Source organism: Prunus mume, linkage group LG4 (assembly GCF_029339155.1).
Source record: "Prunus mume cultivar Tortuosa linkage group LG4, ASM2933915v1, whole genome shotgun sequence".
Classification (NCBI taxonomy): domain Eukaryota; kingdom Viridiplantae; phylum Streptophyta; class Magnoliopsida; order Rosales; family Rosaceae; genus Prunus; species Prunus mume.
The window spans coordinates 26,517,448-26,541,059 of NC_142701.1; the positions used below are offsets into that span (position 1 = coordinate 26,517,448).

Consider the following 23,612-nt stretch of genomic DNA (forward strand, 5'->3'; position numbering starts at 1 on the left):
AAAATGTTTGAAAGTGTTCTTCTTCCTCCCATGGCTCAAGGTCGCAGCACCTCCGACTCCAGCGTCTCGAGCAAAAATCCAAAGCCACCCAATCCCTCGCACTTCAACGCGATTGAACTTCGAGGCTCCCACAACCAAGCTAAGTTTCTTGCTCTTCTTCACTTTTGCACTCAATTTTCTACCATGTGCATATGCATCAATTATCAAATATGAATTTTAATCTCATGTTATTGCAACTAAGTTGTTTGTCACTGATAACATGTTGAGCAAGGAGCAGTCTAAGGTGTTGAACAAGAACATGTTTAGAGATTTTGAGGTTAAACGTGTTTTACTGTGAGTTTGTTTTTTGTTTTTGTTCTGTTTTTTTTTTTTTTTTTTGTGGTGTTTAAGTTAAATTAATATGTCATTTAGTAAAAGTAAAACAAAATTTAAACTAGTTTTTTTTTCTTTTTCTAAACCCTTACATTATATCCAAGGGTGGGTGATCACAAGAAACGAGATGGGTGGTTTCAATTTAGGAGAAAATCGCCGAAATACCCCATGAATTCGTACCTTAATCGAACTTAACCCTCTAAACTGAAAAAATCAGCCAATTTACCCAATTGACAAATTTATATCGCCAATTTAGCACTTTCCATTAGATTTTGTGAGATTTCATCCAATCTACTGTCAAACCCAACCAAGGGTGAGATATTTTGAAGGCTATTTTGTCATTTTACACCCATTCCTTAACCACACCCATCTTATTGCAATGGCGCAAAATATAAAAGATAGAAGCCCTAACTCTATTTCACACTTTCATAGAGAACCCATTTATAACAGTTGAGGTTCTATGCGTGTTCTAGAGAGAAGAAAAAGAAGAAGAAGAAGATGCGAAGGAACATACCTGGAGTAGATGGTTCAGCCGAGCCCAAGTCGAGCATGTGGATTAGAGAGGAGGAAATTGTGTGAATATGAAGGTGCAGGGAGGAGGTTCTATGCGTGTTCTAGAAGGAACTTTGATGGTGGGTGTGGTTGGAAAGATTGAAAATACCCAAAAAAATTTTATGAGTATTCACATGTAATTTTGAAACTATTAAGTAGAATAAAGCAGTTGGAAGAAGAGAAAGCCAGAAAGAAAAAGGTTGTGCAAGACATGAGAGCAAGAGAAAAGAAGGCTATAGAAGAGATCAGATAGAGAGATATACATTTTCGCAATAGCGTGTGTGTTGGGTTGATTTTAATGTTAGGGTTTTGTATTGTTTGGTTCTTATCGGGTTTTGTACATTTTCACAACTGCGGTGGCTAGTTTAGGGCAATTTCAAGTGCATTTGAACTAAATATCCATTAAAAACTTTTGTGCTAAATTGCATCAAGAATAACCAAAAGATGATATTTCATTCCAATTCAAATAGAGTAAACTGATAATGTGTCAATTTAATTTCTTGTTCACATGACAAGTTCCCAATTCAAATACAATTTTACTTCCCAAAATACAGAGGACTACAGTTTTACTACCCAAAATACCAAGCTTAACAAAAAAAATCCCAAAATACAAACCTCAACCATAAAATTCCCATATATTCTACTTATACCCTCTAAGGCTTTGCTTTGTTGGCAAGGAATTTGAACCTCCTATGAGGCACTTGACTTGATTGACCAATTTGTGAACCTCCAATGCCTTGACTAGTTTGTGAACCTCAATGCTTTGACCACATTATGAACCTCCATGTGATTCAGCAATTTGATTGGATCGAGACCTTACTCTTTTGGCAGGGGATTTGTGAAGGAAAACATATATCTTTTTCTTGAAAATGAATTTAGCCATAACATGTAACACAAAAATATTCATAATGACATATTAATTTTGTTAATTCTAGTTGAGTTAAGCCTTTTCATTTAACCCAAGTATCTTATGACCTAGTCTCTTCGAACACAAAATAGAAAAGGATAGAAAGGAATAGAATTTTACCCCAGATGACTATTTCTTGAACAAGCCAAGAATGATCACCTTTGTAGGAAAATGCCTTCTTTTCTTCCTCTTCTCACAAGCTCCTCAACCCAAGACTCCAAGAGTGAAGTCCTCTACCTCAGAAGAAGGAGGATGTCTCACCTACACATCAAATCACAAGAATGGAATGCCAAAAACTCTAATTAGGTTTTGAAACAAGTGTTTTTTTAGTCAACAGACAAGTTTAGCTTTTATAGGAAAAAGCAAACAAAATGGGAGAGAGAAAATCTATCCCTTATGGCCGACCACTAGAGGGAATGGGTTTCACTTGGGTCCTTGGACTTTTATGTTGCCATACAACACTTATCCTTGGGCCCAATTGCCCTTTGGGTATATTTAAAACTCCAATCCATTTATTTCTATCAAGTTATTTCCATAATTAACTCTTAATTGTGAATTATGATTTAACTCTTAAATCACTATTATAGTCTTACTAATTTGACTTGATCAAACTATTTGACTCAGTCAATTACTTCGATCAAACATGTTGACTTTAACCTTTGACTTTTGACTCCTACTTTCTTTTCTTCACTTGTTCTTATAATCTCATTTCTCTGTGTGAGATCCATATGTTCCTTTTAGCAAGGTAGTGGGTTGACTCAACCCCTCTGAGTTGACTTGTGAATTAAATATCATTATTTAATTCTTCCTATTAGTGAAGTCAATTATGATTGAACCTTTCCGGACTTCCACAAACCATGATTGACGCCTGGCAACATGTTATGGTTATCCGAGGTAAATAAGGTGTAGGGAAGAACCTATTCAAATTTGAATGATCATGCAATTAAATCATTCTCTTATACAATACTCCTTATTCACCTTATTTGATAAAGGAATCTAATGTCAAATATCATAATGTGAATTATTCCTTTTATATGATTATTCTGATAAGATTTGAACACCTCTTTTTTCATATCTTATCACTACTTTATGCAAAGATTTGATTGATAATATCTTTGGAGTATTCTCTCTTTTTACTAAGAGTAGAGATCCTTTGTTGTACATTCATTTGTCTTCATGACTTTATTAAGAATCTTGATAAATACCTTTGAGTCATGTCTTCTTCAACACAACTGTATAGTGCTCTCAAAGATAAACAACATAGCCACAAGATATCTATGATGTCTCATGTCTAAGGATTAGTTTGCACCATTGCAATTTATGAGTTCCAATTTGATATGTGAGTAAACACTTCCATTCTAGAACTCATGTATTTGATCACGTTTAGTATACTTGTTCTCCTACAAGCATTTACATACAGATCTTGGTGTCGTCACACTCAATGACTTGAGACCTCGTCATTCTCTACATATAGAGAAGATATTGTGTATAATATTTTCTGCGGAATATCACGCCCAACTGATACTCCTATGACCACAGACATTTAGAATTAGGGATCATGGTAAGTCTCCATGTATGCAATCTTATTACATAGTTCTCATGTCCACTTATATATATTCTTAGGACTATAGTTGTTTTGTATTTCATAAGATAACATAATCATGAAGCCACCTTTGTCAGTAGATTTGCTACATTGTCTTTTGAAACCACCTTGAGTACGCTAATTTCATCTTCAGCAACATATTCCCTGATTATGTGAAAGTGCCTCTAAATATGTTTGGATCTTTGATGAGACCTTGGTTCCTTGGCTTGTACTATAACCCCATTGTTGTCATAGTATAAAATAATTGGTGACTTAATGCTTGGAACCACTCCAAGTTCAGTAATGAACTTCTTCATCTAAATAGCTTCATTTGCTACCTCTGATGCAGCTATATACTCTGCTTCAGTTATGGAGTCCGTAGTAGTACTCAAAGACAACATCTCCAACTGATTGCCCCTCCGTTCAATATGAACACATATCCAGAAGTGGATTTCCAGTCATCAACATCATATTTAAAATCTAAGTCTATGTATCATTCCACTAGCAATTCTGGCCTCCCTCTATATACTAGGAACATATGCTTGATCCTTTTCAAGTACTTCAACACAGCCTTCACAACATTCCAATGTTTTAATCCTGGGTTCGATTTATACCTGCATGTGATGCTCACAACATAGCTAATATCATGCCTCGTGCACAGCGTGGCATATATTAAACTCCCAATTGCATAGGCATATGGGATGTTGCTCATCTGTTTCACTTCCTCAGGGGTTTTAGGACTCATACTCTTAGACAGGTGAATACCATGTCTAACATGTAGGATTCTTAGATTGTTCCATACAAATCTTCTAAGCACCTTATCTACATACAGGGATTAAGATAATCCAATTAGTTTTCTCAATCTATCTCTATAGATCTTGATACCCAGTATGTAAGATGCATTACCTAGATCTTTCATTAAGAAGGTTTTTGATAACCATAGTTTTACTGAGGTTAACATGCCGATGTCATCTACATATAGTACGAGAAAAATGACTGTGCTCCTACTGGCCTTCTTATATACACAAGGTTCATCTTCATTTTGATTAAAACTAAAAGTATTGACTGCTTCATCCAAACAATATTCCAACTTCTTGAAGCCTGCTTCAATCCATATATTGTCCTTTAAAGCTTGCATACTTTTCCTTCTTCATTTTCTGATATGAATCCTTCAGGTTGTTTCATATAGAACTCTTCCTGAATGTGGCCATTTAGGAAAAGTCGTCTTCACATCTATTGTCATAATATGCTACTATGGCGAGAAGTATGCGGATGGATTTTATCATTGCTACTAGAGGGAAAGTTTTTTCATAGTTGATCCCTTCTCTTTGTCTATAGCCTTTAGCTACTAATCTAGCTTTGTAGGTCTCTACCTTGCCATCGAAGCCCTTCTTCCTCTTAAAGATTCATATGTTTTTTATTGGTACAATACCTTCATGAAGGTGATGACGGAGGGAAATAAGGGCTTTCGAGTGATCTTACAGGGATGCTTGATATCCTTCCTTGATGATGTTTCCAATGTCCATTGCATTCAAATGAATTTTAGCATCGATGATCCAAGTTAATTAGTTCTTTCCAGAAATGTCAAGAGGAACAAACTCAAGCTTCATGAGATTTGACATTATTGGATACCTCTAAAATATAAAATCAAATATTTCAGAATTATTTAATTGTAAACATGAAAATTAAAATATGCCTCAATAATAAAAGGTGATTACATTACTAAACATATGTTAAAGGTTTGAGTTATATAAATTCAAGGCTTCGGGCTCTAAAATCATCTTATAACTTAGAAATTTTTGTTCTAGAATTATTGGATTTCTTTGGTTTAAAACTTCAAGTTTAAATCATTAGGTTGTGGACTGTCAAGTTACCATTTCTCTCTAGAATAGAATTGGTGGTGGTGGTCCTACTCCTTGTTATTCACTCATGGAGTTTGATGACTGGCTTCTTCTGAATCTTCAATAAAAAAATAGTACAGATCATGGCCTGCCTTAGTACTTAGTCTTTTTGATTTATCTATGGTATATCTGGAAATGGAGATGCAAGCATATTTTTAAGCAAGGGTTTATTATGCCTCCTGAGCCTTTGCAACTAGTTTACCAGTATGCATTGGATTGGTACAATGCTTGTAAAACAATTGTAGGCACTCCGGACCACACTTTGTTTCAGCTCCAATGGAAAACTCCCAAACCTAGTGCATGTAAAGTTAACACATATGGAAGTAGAATCAATGTCACTGGTCTTAGTGGTGCTAGGGTTTTATTATGAGATGTTACTGGTGCTTGGATCCAAGACTTTATTGTGAATCTGGGTGCAAGTACAATCCTTAAGGCTGAATTATAGGGTATCTTTTAGGGGCTTAGTTTGGCTTGGGACGCTGGTTATCATGATGTGGAGATTGAATGTGACTCTAATGCTACTGTAGCTCCGTTATCTTCTCATACGGTTCCAACTCACCCTTTGTACAACATCATTTCCTGTTGTAAAATGAAGATCCATGAACCCTGGTGTTGTACAATTAAGCATATCTACCGTGAACAAAATGTAGTCGCAGATGCTTTGGTTGCCAGAAGTTATAATCTTGGCCCTGGGCTCCATGTCTATGATGAGGTGCATGACTTCCTTGAAGATATACTTGCTGCAGATGCTAGGAGCGTTGTGAGGCCTCGTGCTATTATTTTGTAACTGTTTGGCTTTGGGCTTTTCGCCCATCACTTACCAAAAAAATAAAAATAAATAAAAGGATATGAATAGGATCCTCTCTCGCTTTTTGCGAGGTGAGCTTTTGACGACAAGGATTTGTACTTCTCCAGCAGCTAGGGTTTCGTCTTTTATCTGTCGACTCCATCTCTATTTGTACTATTTGATTGTATCTTGGTCTTCCTCCTGGTGTGTTGGGTCTGGTGGTGTTCTCTGGGTTGTTATCTACGATAAGGGCTATGTTGGTTTGGGTTTTCTAGTTGGATTTTCGCTTGGTTTTCTTGTCATCTTTGGATCTCATCGTCTCTTCCTCCTAAGATCCATGTGTGCTCTATCATGAGTATGTCGAATCGTGGTGGGAATATAGTCCTTCATGTTATTGAGTGTTCTTTTGGGAGTTGTTTGGTGCTTACGAATAAGGAAAAATTTGGAGCTATACTTGGAAATTCGGTTGTCCTAGACCAACATGGGTGACGTGACCTATTTATCTAGATTAGGCTCCTGATCCACCTATGTAAGATATAGAGGCTTCTGCCTATGGCCTTGACGCAAAAGGTGACTTTTGAAGGGTTGTGGCGTGGTGCAGAAAATGTTTCTGTTAAAAAATTGTGTCGCGCAGTATCTTGTTAATATGTGCCATTTATGTACCCATTTTGTACAGGTTCATTTGATTTTTCAATGAAGGGGATTACGGATCAAGATGGTGATGGAGTCCTTACTATTCTTGAGCAATTTTTTGGGCGACTCCTTGTGCTCACATGATTCTTCTAGTGAGCGTAGAATTTGCATCACAGGTTTTGTTGATAAGGTGATGGAGATCGGCCTGAAGGGGTCTCCTAGGTCTCCCTGATGTGTTCGCTGGAACGTTTGTGGGCTTAGCATTAAATAAACGTTCCTACTCTAATGATCTTCTATTGGACGTTCGTCATGCTAAGGGGCGAATCTTGATCCCCCCCTCCCGGGGATTGGTTAGGGGTATGGGTTAAGAGACAAGAAGATGGTGTGTTGGTACTTCTATTGACTATGGTCTAACGCTCACGACACATTTACTGTTCAAAGAACTATGCGAGCATAGAAGGTCATCTTTGACAGTATTACGTTATGGTGAGATGTTTCTTTATTGGGCCTATAGTTGTGCTTTGTTTGTCTGGTTTGGTGGAGATGGCTTTTAGTGCTCCTGCTAGTTCTGTTTTTGACACTCATGACGCGTTTGACAATGTACAAAGAACTATGTGAGCATAGAATGTCTTCTTTGATAGTATTACATTGTGATGTGATGTTTCTTTACTGTGCTTGTAGCTGTGCTTTGTTTGTTTGGTTTGGTGAAGATGGCTTTTAGTGCTCCTCTTGATTTTATTATTTAAAAAAATTTGCCGATAGCAATATATAATTTTAAGAACATTGCTTGGCTTCTTAAAATTGAGGAGGAGTCCTCATAACAATTGGCATTTTTACACTTGTTTAATATAGTGTGTCAAAAGAAAAAAAAGTTAAAAATATTTAAATAAATTTAATTTGTCAAAACTCCATTTGTTTTGAGGAATTGCTCCTCCTCAACTTCTATTTTTTTTTAAGCAAGAAGTTCTAAAATTCACATTAAATTTTTGTTGTTGTAACATATGCTTCAATAACCATTTCTAAAATTGAAAACTTGTTTAATATGCAACTTAAAAAAAAATTATAGAAAAAATATATATTAAAAAAGTTTTTATTTATTTATTTGTTTTCAAGTATTTGAGCATTTTTGAGTTTAGATTTTAAAAAATAAGCCTACCAAACAGATTTTTTTGAGCTTTAAACTCAAACTAACCTCTCCACACTCGCTTCCACGACTACGAGAGGCTTTTTTAAAGAAAATTTTAAATTTATTTTAGAATTAAAAAAAATAATGGGTTGTTGTGTTCCATAAAAATAGGATCCATTATATGATTTTTCTTTTAATTTTAAGTTTTTTTTAATATGACAAAGTGTGAATTTACCATATTATCCTCATTTAGTTAATAATTTTAATTCTTAATTTTGCATTAATCAATGACATTTTTTGGTATTTTGAATATTTTACCATTCTCTGCCTTTTGCTTTATATATACTAGCCTCTCCGCATGCGCTTTCGTGCATGCGAGAGGCTTTTTTTTAAAAAATAAATTTATTTTAGAATTTGTTGAGGCCCAAAAATCCAGGGTTGGGCCCAAAAAATTCTTGGCCTTGTGCGACACCTTATTAAGAAAGGACCCGGTTCGGAGCACGCAAAATTCGTCATGCACGCTTGCACGAGCCATGATCACGTGCCATGCCAAATAAATATGCAATCCATCACGCAAAGAATTAAAATAAGCCTATAAAAGGCACTTAATTTACAAGCTCATGCTAATTATTCCGTCAAGCATTATGTCTCTTTTCAAAAACAATAAAATTCATGCACGCCAATCTACATGCCATGCCAAGCAGGAAATTATTATTTCACACCTAGCCACGCTACAAGCTTAACTGGGCCCAAGCTACACAAATGCCCGGGGCTTGCCGAGTGGGTTGTGGTATGGATGGTAACGAACTTTCATGATGCCCATTGATGAGCCGAGAAATGAAAGTTTTGGGCTGCTTGGGAGCCCCAAAACTCAAACCCATTTCTTAAGCCCAAATATGTGAGTAAGCATAAAGGAGAGAAAAAAGCTCAATACTCTAGAAGAGATGACCTAATACCTTAAGAAGGCCCAAATAACCCAAGTGGCTTAGAAAATATCCAAAAAATCTCCAGCATATGGTTTGAAATAAAACCACAATAGAAAACCAGGAGATGTTTGTACGCTCAAGTTGCTAGGAGACGCTAGCACATGGCCAAAGACAAACCCAACACAAGCCATCAGAAAAACCAAAGGGAATTCGTACGTGTAGGAAGAATACCCATTAGGCAAAGCTCTATTCATTCTCATTTCCTCTGCGAGCTCTAATGGTGAACCAAGAAGAAAAGTAGGTGGCGCCTCATCCCCATAAGAAGGTCCAGCCTCACAAAAACTTTGGAACCCCAAAGAGCCTGTGACCCATCCGCTCTAGCTAAAGACATTTCACCAAAAGGGAGTGAATGGAAAGAAGCAAAGGAAAAGTGGGAATGAAGGATTGATAGAATTAGGGTTCTAAGTGCCTATAAAAGGAAGCTTCCTTTACCCAACAAAAATCATCATCCAGAGTGCGATCAAGCTTTGTCAAGTAACTGGAAATTCACTTAAACCACATCTAGAGAGCAAGCTTCCTCTCTTACTTCCAAAACTCTGCAATTTCGTGCCCTATTCCTCCATCTTCTCCCTTTTTCTCTTCTGCTAAAAAGTTTCACAGTTTGATGATTTTTCGTCAAGCTGCTGAAACTACTCAACACACCCATCATACCCCATCTCTCTCCCTCTTCAACAAACTCTCTTAGAATCCATTCCCCCTTGTCTTAAAACCCATGTTTTTCATAAGACCTCACAGCTCTCTCTGTGTTTATGCTAAACTCATGATGGTTTTGTTCTCATACCACAAGCTTCTCATACCAAGCTAAAAATCTACCTATAAGCAGTTGTTGTTTTTGTTGGTGAAGATAACCAGTATGCTTCCTAAGGCTTCACTACCTTTTTGAAGCATTCTTGGGGCCAAATTCTTGAATTTAGGCACATGGGGTAATTTCACTTGTTTCTCTGTTTGGCAACCCAAGCCTATTCGTCAAGCTGCTGGAATCAAAAGACCCCCTACAGAATTAAAAAAGATAATGAGTAGTTGTGTTCCATAAAAATATGATCAATTATCTGATTTTTCTTTTAATTTTAATTTTTTTAATATGAAAAAGTGTGAATTACCATATTATCTCATTTAATTAATAATTTCAATTCTTAATGTTTTCATTAACCAATGACATTTTATGGTATTTTGAATGTTTTACCATTCTATGCTTTTGTTTTATATATATAGTTTAATTTTAATTTTTTTAATATGACAAAGTGTGAATTTATCATATTATTCTCATTAATTAATAATTTTAATTCTTAATGCTTGCATTAACCAATGACATTTTTTGGTATTTTGAATATTTCACTATTCTTTGTCTTTTGCTTTATATATACTAGCCTCTCCATACGTGATTTCGTGCCTGCGAAGAGCTTTTAAAAAATTAAAATTAAAATAAAATTTATTTTATAATTAAAAAAGATAATGGATAGTTGTGTTCGATAAAAATAAAATTAATTATCTGATTTTTGTTTTAATTTTAATTTTTTTAAATATGAAAAACTGTGAATTTACCATATTATCCTCATTTAATTAATAATTTTAATTCTTAATATTTGCATTAATCAATGACATTTTTTTTATATTTTGAATGTTTCACCATCCTATTCTTTTTGTTTTATATATATATATATATATGTATAGATTATATTTTTAAATTTAGAAGATTGAATTCTCTTATTGTAACAAGTTCAACTCTGATTGATAGGCCAAAAAAAGTAGATCAACATTGATTGGTGTCTCAAAGACTCCCCCAACCGCCCATACATGTAATGTTGTAACAACGTTAACTCCTAAAAAAAGAGTAAAATACTTCAATCGAAAAAAAGATAATTAGAAAAAGAAAAAAAAAAAAGGTAAATCCCAAACCGCCTTCCCCGAAACGAACCACAGCGACCCTCAATTATATTCAGAAACCCTAAAACCTTTCTCTCCGTTGTAACCCACTCGTCTGCGTCCCCATCTCATCCCTACTTTCCACAGGCACCAAATCTCTCTTTCTCTCACGCGTCTCTTTGTGATCGTTGTCTCAGTTCCTCGAACGCTTCTTTAATCGTCTCCTGGTATTTTCCTGTTCCCCTCTCGCTCTCTCTATGGTCTAATTCTTTGTTGCTGTACACCTTTTGGGGCTTCTGATTTGAAATCCTTTGTAGATTTGTTGTTACTCGGTGTTTTCCGCCAATTAAAAGTAGTTCTCTTTCTTTCTGTTCTTTGATTTCTAGTCGATGCGAAAAGATCGCGTTAATTTTAGGTTTTTGGCGATCTGATTCGCCCGCTTTTTGATCTGAATCATTATTTGTTCTTGTAACTTGTTTTCTGGTTTGATTTTCTTTACATTAAACTGTTTCTATCTTTCTTTTGGTTTCAAGATGGGGTTGTATTGTATATGTTCGTTCTCTAAACAATGAAATTGTTGCTCTTGGAAACAAATAAGTCTGACAAAGTTGATTTACAAAGCGATATGAGTAATTTTGAAGTGTTTGTTTGCCAATCTTAACCGAGTTGGTGTTATCGTTGTTGATATTTTTTTGTTTAATTTTGTTTTGTAATTTCAGGTCTAGATCTCCATCTTAGCAGAAGGATTTCACTTGTCTCTCGTTTGGATGTCTACTGCTTTGGATATGTCGCTTGATGACATGATTAAGAACAGCAGGGGTAATCGTGAGAGAACTAGAGGGGGTAGGGCCCCTCGTGGCCGTGGTGGACCACGTGGGTCCTTTAATGCTGGAAGGATGGCAGCTGGAAGAATTCCAGGTGGAAGAATGACAGGAGCAGTTCGTAGAGGTCCAATCCCAGTGAATACTCGGCCATCCTCGTATACCATTGCCAAGGCAAGCTAAAAAATGTAGATGTTTTATGATATGCTTGAGAATATGATTTTAAAACCCAAAATACACGAGGATCTCTAAAACGTTTAGAAAGTCAAATACGAGAGGATCTGTGACGTATGTTGTTCATGGAGAAGCTCATTTTGGCTTTTGGCTCATCTTCTAAAGCGCTATCGTCGTCCACTGCATATGTACCATTATCTTCGAGATTTATCTGTACTTGTGGGTTAGTTGGGTTAATTTCTGGGGACTTTGAGGAATGGCGAATTATCTTGTTATCTATTCATGAGCTGACATTTGTTTTCCCCATCTGGATCTTTTTCTGCATTCTTTCATCAGTCTACCCGCCGAACCAAGCGTTTCCCATGGCAACCTGATTTGTTTGAAGACAGCATTAGAGCTGCGGGGATATCAGGGATTGAAATTGGCACAAAGTTATATGTTTCCAACTTGGACTATGGAGTGACAAATGAGGATATAAGGGTACAACTTGAGCCATTTATTTTCATCTTAAGCGCTTTCTATAACAAATTTCTTGTAACGTTCCCCTGAAACATCACGTGAAACTGCAACTCAGGAACTTTTCTCTGAGATCGGAGAGCTGAAACGATATGCGGTACATTTTGACAAAAATGGCCGTCCAAGTGTGAGTTCTTCTCCTCCTTATCTAGACTTTGTCCCTCATTTTATTTTCTATCCGGATTTGTTGTTCTGCTTATATTTGGCACTGATCCTCAGTTAAAATCCTGATACTGGTTGTGTATAGTCTAGAAATGAGTTAAAGAATTGGAATTAGATGAAATCATGAAGGAAGCATTGTTATCTAGACTTTTTCCCTCATTTTATTTTCTATCCTGATTTGTTGTTCTGGTTTTATTTGGCACTGATCCTCAGTTAAAATCCTGATATTGGTTGTAAAGTCTAGAAATGAGTCAAAGAATTGGAACTAGATGAAATCATGAAGGAAGCATTGTTAAAGGATTTATTTTTTGTTATTATATCTGGCTTAAATTCACTATCCCATCAAAACATTCTGATGTTTATATCTAACTATATATGCCAAAAAGGCAGAAAGAGCATGTTGTCCAAATTGGTTGGTGCTTCATGACAAACCACCCTCTGCTTACTACACACCAAAGCCTGTGACTGTGACTACACTGAGATATACCAAATAAGGAGAATATTATACTCCATAATAATGTGCTGGGCATGATTCAACTATGTTCAATCCTTATGAAATTACCATGTTCAGAAGTACAAGTAGACATTTTATAATGCATATATACGTGTTAAATTTCTCTTACAAGTTTTCAATCCAGATTGAGGTCCAACAAAGAACTGGATAAATCAAAGATTTTAATTTGTTCTTTATATTTATTTGCACATTTTACACTTTTTTTTAAGAGGCATTGTCTCCATGGTTGTCCATTAGCAGTTTGATGTATAGAACTGGCTTTCGGACTCGAACCTTCTGCAAAAAGCCAGTTTAGGTTTTATCTTCCTCTGGTGTTTGACCTTGGTGTGTATTTTGAAATGGTTTATTTATGTTTAACTCCCGACATGAGCAGTCCATTAAGGATTGTTGAATTTGGGTATGTCCAGGACCCTAAGTTATATGTAATCCATTAGGCCTAGCCACAGAATTATTGGATGTATACTGTTGCTCTTCTTGATACTATTCAATAGACACATTACTTTGGTGGTCAATTTCATTGAGGGAAAGATTTTTACTGTTTTTATCACAGGGTTCTGCTGAAGTGGTTTATACTAGAAGAAGTGATGCATTTGCAGCATTGAAGCGGTATAATAATGTCCTATTGGATGGGAAACCTATGAAGATTGAGATTGTTGGTGCCAATGCAGGGATGCCTATTTCGGCTCGTGTGAATGTGACAGGAGCGCATGGAAGGAAGAAAAGGACTGTTGTAATGACGTATGTTTTTTTCCCCGTTCACACTCCGTTTCTTTCATATTTATTAAGCAACTGACACTGCAATTATGGGCATGTATCATGTTATGCATAAACCCAAAGACCATTTATGTGCCATAACAGTCGTAGTTCATCCTTGAGATTATTGATTTTTAGTTTTGGAGTCTTTTCTTGCTGGACATAAGCCTGTTTACACGGACGCTTTTAATGATTAAATTACAATATGGATGTATGAATATGCTTGCAGCTTGTGGTTAAAGGATACGGGTAGATGTTGAAGATAGCCTTGAATAATCACATATTGCTTCAGTTTCTACTAAATATTTTTTTTTATTTTGGGAATTGTGGACAATGTTCATCTCCCATTTATGTTATCTGGTATCCAATGAACACCCCTAATAACATTCTTGTTTGTTATTTTCTATTAGATCTTTGGGTTAAATATGAATTTTCCGACCAATTTTTCTTTTCTTCGTCTAACTTACTAGTGATGCTTTCCATTATAAGATCAGTATGTTTGTTGTCTCCTTGTGGGGAGAGGTTCTTTCTGAAGTCCTAGGTTATCCATCTTTCATTTTTTTGAAAATTGTGGGTGGGGAGTTGGTAGATGTTTGGGTGGGGGTGTTATCTTTCCAACTTCTATTTCCTTCCTCATATATTCTCCTCGAACTTAAATGCAGGCACCTTTTCCTCAGTTTCATAGAAACTTGAATGATGGATAATTGCCGGAATATGCATACTTGTTCTCCCTTCTAAGTGATATTTCGTTGCATCCAAATTGGGTAGATAAAGAGCCATTCTTCTGGCTCCACTTTGTTTTTTTATATCTATTTTGAATTTTTTATACTTCAATTGGCCACCAGTCAATTGATTCCTCTCCGCTTAAGTTGATTTAATAGGTCGGTCCTGATTTCAGCCAAGGTGCAAATTCTTTCTTGGTCGGTGGTTCACAGAAGGATAAATACCTGTGACATGTTCCAGAAAAGAAGACCTGTGGCATGTTCATTTTCACATTGTTGTGTGTTGTGTAAGGAGGGGGAGCATGTGGGCCATTTATTCTTGCATTGCAGATTCACTTGACTTATCTGGAATCAGTTTTTACAGGGCTTTGGTTGGGTGGAGGGTGTGCCCTAGAAACCGCAATTTTGTACTGAGGCTTTACTGGTTTATGGTGGTTCGACTGTTTTAGGTGTTTTGTCTGGGTTTTCATGTTATAGCTGTTGTTTGAGGTGTCTGATGAACTGCTATTCCATGTTCCGTGTAGGCCATTTTATTTGTCTTAAAACACTTCATGTTTCATATTAAAAAACATGTTGCTTGTCTCCTCATAGTCCTTTGTTTGCCTTCCTAGAGCACACTTACTAAGTCATCAGTTCACAACAGTTTCTTATACTCCATAATTTGTAGGCTCTTTGTATGTGCAGTGCCAGTATTGTTTGGATGACAAAAAATAAATATCTTTATCATTTTTTGTATTCCACTCACACATCTTTTAATGTAGGCCTGGACCTGGTCGTGGTGGTGGCTATGCTTTGCCTATGGTTAATCGTGGTTCTGGGTAAGTCCCTATCTGTTGATCTTGTTCATACAGAAGTGTGTCTTTTTGAACTGTCAATGTTATTTTAATTTCAATGATGTAAATCTTATATGCTAGAGTTCCTGTAGTGTCATATGCTTGTTGAATGACTTTTGCATGTTAGAAAGATGGTTTGCATCAATTGGGTTGTTTGTGGGGTTGTTTAGGATGGATATGAATCTCAATGTTGCCTGGAAACTTAATTGTGTTTTTTTTAGGCCTGATGGTGGTGTGTTCAGTCGGTGTTTTATTCTTGTGGTTTGCTCCTTGGACCTTGTATTTCTTGTCTTGTTTTGTACTCCTTTCTTTGTATCTTGTACAAAAAGTTGGCGCCTGAACATGAGAAGAATTAGGGTTTTGAAGGGGGCATGATCAAAATATTTTGTGGCTGGGATTCGGGTTATACATGCAGAGAATGAAGAAAATGAAGGAGAAGAAGACTCCCAGGCACCAAATCTAGCATTCCTTAGGCATCACACATAGGCTGAGTTGCACAAACAGTAGAAGATTACTAGGCATCATACCTAGTGCTCCGTAGGGATCATAGTTGGGCTGAATTGCATAACCTAGTGTTCCACTATTCAGCTGCGCATCATCATAAGGCTGAATAGTAGAACACGATTGAAAAGAAAAGTGTTATGGCTGCTGCACTTCCTCAGAACTTGGCCATTGAGTTGAGAAGATCAGACCCATATAGGGCCTTTATTCTTAATAAAAAATGTACTGGGCTTTTTAAATGTGAAATTACTAGAGCAAATTATAACTCCATAGCACCAGAATCATGTAGACAAATAAATGCTGTGACTTACTGACTGAGGGAAGTCAGGATTTACGGTAACAACTCAATAATGACTGTAGTAGCCTAGCCTAGCTTAGAAATGTAACCTAAGCTGGCTTGCTCTTAAAGCTTTATTTTTCCTTGATCTTCATGCATCCTTCGTCTCTATCTTTCTCTCTCTCAATTTATTTAAGATTCTGTAAATTGGTATTAAGAAAGTGATTTGTGCAAAGATTTTGTTGAAGGAAAAAATAATAAATTCTGGTATATAGGCTAGAGATCCAAATTTGGGAACTTCAACTGAGAACTCCTAGACTGGTTACAAATGCCAAATATTCATTCAGATCATATGGGAGGGTCCTATTGGAAGTTGATAAATTCCAAGTTAGTCAGTTTGATTGAGCTTTAGGTGATTCTTGTTTCTCTTTTTGGATGGGCTCAACAGACATTATCTTCAACCACTAATTTCTATGGAACTTAATTATAGTTATTTTGCATTGTATTATAAAATTATTTCTAATATATATTTTGCAATTAATCTAACTTCTCTTTTGGTATGGGTTACTACCAAAGTCGTAGGAAGGCCACATTGAAATCCCATATTTTAACAGACTGTTTCTGGTGTTCCTTTTGCCTGCTGTTTCTCTGTTACCTTGCAAGTTTGCAACAAAAACGGCAGGATTTGATAAGATGAAATATAACCTAACACACATTCAGTAAAAAATGATTGGGTCACTGCTGTCTCTGCATTAAAGTTGAGCTGTTTGAACTATGTTTTATTGATTGCATTGTGTACATCAGCCGGAGCTGTGGATGCTGTCTCTAGTATGTCAGCGTGCATGTGTTCAGTCTTGAAATCTCTTCATCATCTACCTATTGACTTATAGAGCAATCCAGCAGTGAAAATTAAGAACATGTATTGGATGCTTATCTTCCCAGTTAATTAAAGAAACTGTCTTCCCAGTTGATAATTGGGGGTTTCACTAAAACACCCAAAATGGAGGCTGAAATTATAAAAAAACCCAACACCCAAAACACTTTATAAACACACCCAAAACCCATCATTACACACACTCAAAATCTATTTATAAACACACCCATAAAATATACAATTGTTGATTTTGGGGTTGAGTTTGGGTGTGTTTCTATGTTTAAATAGTGTTAGGATTTTTTTATAAATACATGTCTAGGATTGGGTTTATTTATAAATTTGTATTGATAATTTTATCTTTTATTTATTTATTTATTCTCCAAATCTGCAGTAACTATTTTTTGTCCAGAGTTAGTCGGCAATAGCTATTGTATGATATATGTGCTGCTGTTGGATTTCAGTAATAGCTGTAGCATTTCAATGTGTGATTATAATGTTGCTGGGTTTTTTAGCAGGAGCAGTCGTGGAGGGATCAGAAATGGTCGCGGCCAACCACGTGGGAGTGGGAGCGGCCGTGGGCGTGGTCGCGGTGGGCCAGGGAGGAAGAAGCCCGTTGATAAGTCAGTTGATGAACTTGACAAGGAACTCGATAGCTACCATGCGGATGCCATGCAATCTTAGTAAAACTGGAGCTGTGGGGAACTTGCTGGTATCTCGATCAGTATTAGCTATGGTAGCTGTACAAAAATGACCGTTATGATTTTCGAGATGTTGACTTATTCTGCTTGGATGTCTCAATGCTTTTCATTCTGGGCTAGCAAATTTTAGAGGAAATGAAGCTGTTGGTTGATTTGAAAGTTTTTTTCTTTCTTGGTAGAATTTATTTCGTGTAATATGATGATGCTTTAATGTTCCAACGATTTGCTATATCAGACAAGGGAGTTGTGCATATTGTTTTTGGTGAAGACGTGGGACAACTCATGCACCCAGAAGTTTCAAAGAGAGAGATTAGCAACCTGTTGTATATTATTGAAATTGGCCAAGATCATCTCTACAGTTTGTTTTTAGTATTAAAGTTTTCATTCTAGCGGCGAAGAAAGGCAAGATACGGCTTGGAATTTGTTTTTGAGTGCGGCTTGGTGGTAGATGCTTTGTTTGGGCCTTCATACAATCCTGTTCTTCCTTTCATGAAGAACAGAACAGAATTGCTTGTTTTTGCAAGTTGCATGCTTTAAGAGTATGCCGATAGCAGCCCTCAATGTAGTCTGATTTTTTTTGTTGGTAGTGGATCACCAAGTGCATTCTTTTATAATTGAAACTGCCTTTTATTTCAGAGTTACAATACAATATAACATGTACATAAATAACTCATTGAAAGCATAAATAGAGAAGTTTCTGTGATTTGTAATTTTTTTTTTCAAAGGAAAATGCTAGCCTTATCAAATTTTTATACTACATTATGTACCACCTCTCTAATAAAGGTGAGCCTTATTGTATTAGTGGACTCTATCTTTTTTAAAGATATGGTATATAATGTGGTAAGCTTAGCACCCTTCTTCAAATATAATGCTTTATTATTAACTTTTGGAAAATAAAATAAAATAAAGAGAGATAGAACCATCATCATTATTACACACGAGGCGTGCCATGCCGAGCATGGCCTTGTCCATTGGACTTAATTTTTTGATCTTGACACGGCTCATTAATATTTGTGTTAGTGTCGTGTCGTGCCCCATTTAAACGGGCTAGGCCAGTATGTACCGTTTGACACCTCTACACATGCCTTGGAGTTTGGCATTGGAATGGAGAAAGACTTTCATGTAACGGAGATAGCACGTTTTGCTATCCTTGACCAATAACACAATGATACGTAAGATAACTTTTCCACGTATCATTGTGTTATTAGTTGAGATAGCAAACAGTGCTATCCCTTTTACAAGTAAGTTTTTTGGCCTAGAATTAGCCTTCTATAATAGTGGAGTGTGTTGAGGAGTTCAATCCAGCTATTTTTTTATTTTTTATTTAGTTCAATCTAGCTATTCAATAATAACAATTTTATTGATCGTACATCTATTAAGGATCCCCTCACACATAAATAAAGGTAGAGAAATTGTATTTATTATTTAAGCCTACAATGTACATCATATAAGTTTGTAAGTTACTTTGACACAAAAAAGAAAAAGAAAACATCAGAATAAAAAGAAAAGTTTTTAGATTACAAAAACCGCCTCAAAACTCTTCTAGATTGTACTCGATGCTTCTCTTCTAAGACTTGACCAAATTCAAACCTTCTCACTCAGCTCACACACTGCCTACACGACACGACCGTGCTTTCCTCTCTCCATTATTTCACCTTCTATATTAAGAGTTCCTTTCTCCATTTCTACTCTGCCCCGCTGCTGCTCTAGTCTTTTCTCTTCTCTTCTCAACAAAGTCAAAAAATACAAAAACATAAATTAACAGTTTAAATCACAATCGAAAATATGTTCGGCGTCGTCTTCCCGAACCGTAGCTTCCCAATGGACATCTCCTCCTTCTCCCAAATCGACACCTTCCACTGGATCCTCGACATGAACACCTTCGTTGGTATTTTATTTTCCTTTTTGTCCATTTTTCCAATTTCCCAATTTTTTTATCTTCGGCTCACTCTATCACTCAAACCTATGATTTTTCTAACGTGCGCAGGGGAGGCCTACAATCAGGTCCGCGAAATGTGTATCTTCCTCTTAAACAACTTCACCCTCCCACCGGACAAAGCCCTAGCCGTCTACATCCAGTCCCCCGGCTCGTCCTTCTTCTTCTGCGGCGCCGTCACCGTGGCTCGGCCGTCGGCTGTGCTCGCCTTGCCGTGGCCGGAGCCCGGCGGCGAGCTTCAGCTCACTGCCGACTCGGTGCCGCTGTCGGCCAAAATCGGTGTGTCGGTGGAGGACCTGGCGTCGCTGCCGTCGCTCGACGTCACCGCCGAGAAGCGAATAGAGCGATTGGCGATGAAGGTTGGGGAGAATCTGTTCAATTTCATGCAGTCGTTTTGTGGTGTGGATGGGTCTAAGCTGGTGGTGCCTATGGATATTTTGGATCGGTGGTTCAAGAAGTTTCAGGAGAGAGCTAAGCGCGACCCTGAGTACCTGAAAGGCTTCGCTTTGTAGTTTTGTAAGCTCTGCTCTGTACTTTTCTCTGTATTTTTTGGTTAAACGAAGTTGAATTTTAAATTTGTAACGTGTTTTATGAAAATTGTGAGTTGATTTTGGCACTGCCTGTATTTTGTTGTGTGAATTTCGATTGAAGACCAGTTTCAAACCAACTGTTTAGCAACCGCTAGAAAACTTCGCTCTTACTTTAGAAATGCGTGGGAAACTTTACTGGAGTTTTGGTGATGACAAGGGTGTTAAGGGACGAGAAGAATAGGTACAAAATTGTTGGTTGTGAATGAGAGAGAATTAGTAGTATGGTATGTTAGGTTTTTGGGAAGGGCATGCAGGTGGAGTTTTGAATGCTGGGAGGGGTCTGTCTAGAGAATGCAATTTAGCTGAGACAATGGTGGTTTGTTTGAGTTGTCGGTCTGGATTTGCGATGCTAATGCTGAAATATGGCATTATTGGTGACATAAGTTATTTTGAATTAGAGGGCGAGAAATCGGTTAATCGGTAATCTGAGTTGTTAGTCTTCTCTTTCATCTAGTCACATTATTAGATAACAAAGTGTGGTTGAGATTAGACTTGGCTTCAATTTTACTCATGTGTTGTTGTTGAATGGCATGCACTTTAAAAAAAAAACAAAGGAGAGATGTAAATGTTGATATAGATGAGTGGTAGTACCCTTCAAAAACTGTATCGAAGATATGAAAAAGAAGACTCTACTTACCCAGACTTTATGCTGGATGATTTTAGGCTGTTGTTATAACTTATGTGGATGCACTGCAGTTGCACTGTGCTATCCAGGAGTGTTCATGCTGTTGTTTTTCCACGACAGTATTTTATGTCCTTATTTTGATGCAGTCTAGAAGTCATAGTATTTATGCTTTTATGTTAGGAGAAACTGAGAAGTGGTAGTCTTTAATATCGTTTATTATAAATGAGTAGTTCGTAGAAAGTCCTCAGAGTTTAAGGTCATTACAGAAACCATTTATTTTGATATATGAATCAACTTTACAGAATTTTCCTGCAGCATACGCTTAGGATTGTGATGCAGTCTAGCCCTAGGTGTTACGCCTAAGATATATCGAATCAAGATAGTAGTTTCTTATATTTTCTTAGTGAACTTCTTTCCCTGTTCCTTAATTCCTATTCCATTTCACTACAGTTTATAGCCCAAGTTGCACTATCAATTGCATTTTGTTCCGTCTTTTTCTATGTCGAAAGAAAAAGACTTTCTACTTTCTAAGATCAGAAGGGCACCGAAGAACTCATTGGAATTGAACCAATTTAGAACTCCATGGAATGGAATAGATTTAGAAATGAGATTATTATGTGGTGATCTACTAGACAGTATCAGCATTTGCTTGCTTTGTTCTGCTACCTTGAGTTGAGACGAGCAGTTTTGTATATGCTTGAAATGTGGTTGAGAGACAATTGTTGATGCCTTGGACTGCATATAGTTGAGAATTTTGTTGTCAATACTATTTTAAAATCGAGTGTCCATTTGGATGCAACGATTTAGAGGATTTGGTAACATATGTGTTAACTTAAGAAGATCTAAACCACATAACACATTGTATCACATGTTAAAAAAGGTGTTGCAAAATGTAAGTGTTATCAGTACTGCCCTTCGTGTCATCAAACATGAAATGAAATCCACCATCTTGTAGTTATTGAAGGTCGTTCAAATTTTCTCTTAGACATCCTTTGCATGAAAATGAACATGAACATGAACAAATTTCTTGGCAATCTTTCGAAATATCAATTATATGCTGTATCCTTGCAAATTTTTCGCCCTGATTAATCTGCGTCATTTTTTTTATTGTTGTGGTAATTTGTAAGATTTCTTGGACACCAAGTGAATATTTATTCAAAGCAAATAAGAAATTGTCACGTTAGTTCGTGTCGAAAAATTAGTATTTAGTATTATTTGATCTTGAAAATATGGGGGAATTTGGCCAATGATCGTGAACGACAATTATTGATGAACAAAATTACAGAAGTGAACACACAGAAGACACAACAGTTTCCACGTGAGGTACTTGCTACAAGTACGTAGGTAGGTCAACATCAAAATATATATGTTGGGGGATAAATAAAAATTAAAATCCTACTCTCCTTACACAACACTTAAAACACGATTTACATGTGATACTTGGGTCTAAATTCTACACGTGACTTATATTGGATGCATATCTTTTTGTATATTATATATATATTTTGGGTAATTCAAACACGCACATGAGCATGAGCTCGTATCAAGAAACTCGTGGTGATTCTTATTATTAATATCTAAGGACGATAATGGTGAGCTTTTTTGACTATCTTCACAAGCTTTAGCCGTTTTACAGACTTGGAATTGAAATGTTGCTTGTACTTCGGTGTCGGCAGGTTGCAACAAGAGGGAGAAAATCCAAGAGACCATCAAGAAAGTTGAAGATTTTAAAGATACTGAAGTTACCAATGTTACTGGAACTTGGCATAAAGGGCGGGACCATAAATTTTTCGACGGGTGGGCTAGCTAAATTTTTTAGCTTAAACTTTGATGATCTTTTATATATATTACAAAAATTTACAATTTCTATAGTTTTTCTATAAATAAAAGTATACATTAAATCATACCAATCAGAAAAATAAATACATTAAACATAAAATAAATACATATTAAATGCAACCACAAAATACATATTATCAAACTGAATATATGTTCAACAACATAATTAAAAGCTCCTAAAAAACAATATAATTGAAAATGTACATATTCAAGTTGTGCCCTGCGATCCTTGAGATAATTAAAATCCTTTGTCGTCATACTTAGATGGATATTGTTAGCAACTTCTTTTTCAATATATACAATCATGGAATAATGTGCTATAGTTTATGGTAGGCCATATAGGTTTTTAGGCCATGTAGGTTTTTTCTTGTTTAAAAACCTGCATTAAACAACAGCCAGACTTCATGGCTGGCAATGTGAATTTTGTGATGTAAATTTTGTGGTATTGGAGGCCCTGGGATCAAACTCTTTGTTGCATCATGGAGAATTGTCGTTAGGTTTGAATGTCATCCGTTTAATCTCTATAGCCTTATCATTTTAGCAATTAGCTTCACGTTTCCCAAAAAAATTGAAATCTAGCCATATAAAACCAAATTAATCTCGGCCATTAGAGCACCTCCACCCCAAAAGGCAAGGGCAAGATAAAGGCAAGAGTAGGTTTGCACTATTCATGTGAACAGCGGTATTTTTTGGTTCCACCCCAAAAGGCAAGGGCAAGAGCAAACACTATTCATTTTACTTTATTTTCTATTTTTTATATGCTTAAATCATTAATTTTGATAAGCTTTTTGTATAAGAGTTTCGGTTACCACGTGTCAATATTTATTATAAAATTCTCACTTAGAAATTCATATAACATTTTCGGATAAAATTTTCAAATTAAATTTTCGGATAAGATTTTCGGTTGTCACATATCCATATTTATTATAAAATTCATATCTCACTCATCATACAATTGAAATACCTACTCAATCATCATACAATTGAAATACTCTCCGCCCTCATAGTTCGACATAATGGAGTACAAGGACGACTCAATCATTGGCAGAGGCGGTTCTACCAAATCAC

The 23,612-nt window shown here is 36.3% G+C and overlaps 2 protein-coding genes and 1 pseudogene across 4 annotated transcripts; 2 read left to right on the forward strand and 1 right to left on the reverse strand.

Moving 5' to 3' along the window:
* Positions 1-3,490: 3,490 nt before the first annotated feature.
* LOC148918292 (secreted RxLR effector protein 161 pseudogene) lies at positions 3,491-4,158 on the reverse strand (annotated as a pseudogene).
* A 7,318-nt stretch (positions 4,159-11,476) lies between these two features.
* LOC103328588 (THO complex subunit 4C) lies at positions 11,477-17,931 on the forward strand. Its single transcript, XM_016793927.2, has 6 exons — positions 11,477-11,704; positions 12,041-12,184; positions 12,279-12,347; positions 13,447-13,634; positions 15,133-15,189; positions 17,372-17,931. The coding sequence occupies exons 1-6, from the start codon at positions 11,477-11,479 to the stop codon at positions 17,535-17,537; spliced, it is 852 nt and encodes a 283-aa protein (XP_016649413.1). The 3' UTR covers positions 17,538-17,931.
* A 1,245-nt stretch (positions 17,932-19,176) lies between these two features.
* LOC103328589 (hikeshi-like protein) lies at positions 19,177-22,574 on the forward strand. 3 transcript variants are annotated; one of them, XM_089051109.1, is made up of 3 exons: positions 19,177-19,442; positions 19,542-20,006; positions 21,156-21,663. In XM_089051109.1, exons 1-2 carry the CDS (start codon positions 19,340-19,342, stop codon positions 20,000-20,002), a joined length of 564 nt encoding a protein of 187 aa, XP_088907235.1. In that variant the 5' UTR covers positions 19,177-19,339; the 3' UTR covers positions 20,003-20,006; positions 21,156-21,663. The 3 variants fall into 3 exon arrangements, with proteins under 3 accessions (XP_088907235.1, XP_008229209.1, XP_008229210.1); XM_008230987.2 differs by lacking the exon at positions 21,156-21,663 and adding an exon at positions 22,382-22,574 and having other exon boundaries at positions 19,179-19,442; XM_008230988.2 differs by lacking the exon at positions 21,156-21,663 and having other exon boundaries at positions 19,180-19,442; positions 19,542-20,115.
* Positions 22,575-23,612: the final 1,038 nt, after the last annotated feature.

Bases quoted from the DNA above. Each gene is read 5' to 3' on its own strand.
- LOC103328588 (XM_016793927.2), top strand. From the start codon at position 11,477: ATGTCTACTGCTTTGGATATGTCGCTTGATGACATGATTAAGAACAGC. The intron at 12,185-12,278 runs GTACAACTTGAG...ACTGCAACTCAG, and splicing joins TGACAAATGAGGATATAAGG to GAACTTTTCTCTGAGATCGG. The intron at 12,348-13,446 runs GTGAGTTCTTCT...TTTTTATCACAG, and splicing joins ACAAAAATGGCCGTCCAAGT to GGTTCTGCTGAAGTGGTTTA.
- LOC103328589 (XM_089051109.1), top strand. From the start codon at position 19,340: ATGTTCGGCGTCGTCTTCCCGAACCGTAGCTTCCCAATGGACATCTCC. The intron at 19,443-19,541 runs GTATTTTATTTT...TAACGTGCGCAG, and splicing joins CGACATGAACACCTTCGTTG to GGGAGGCCTACAATCAGGTC.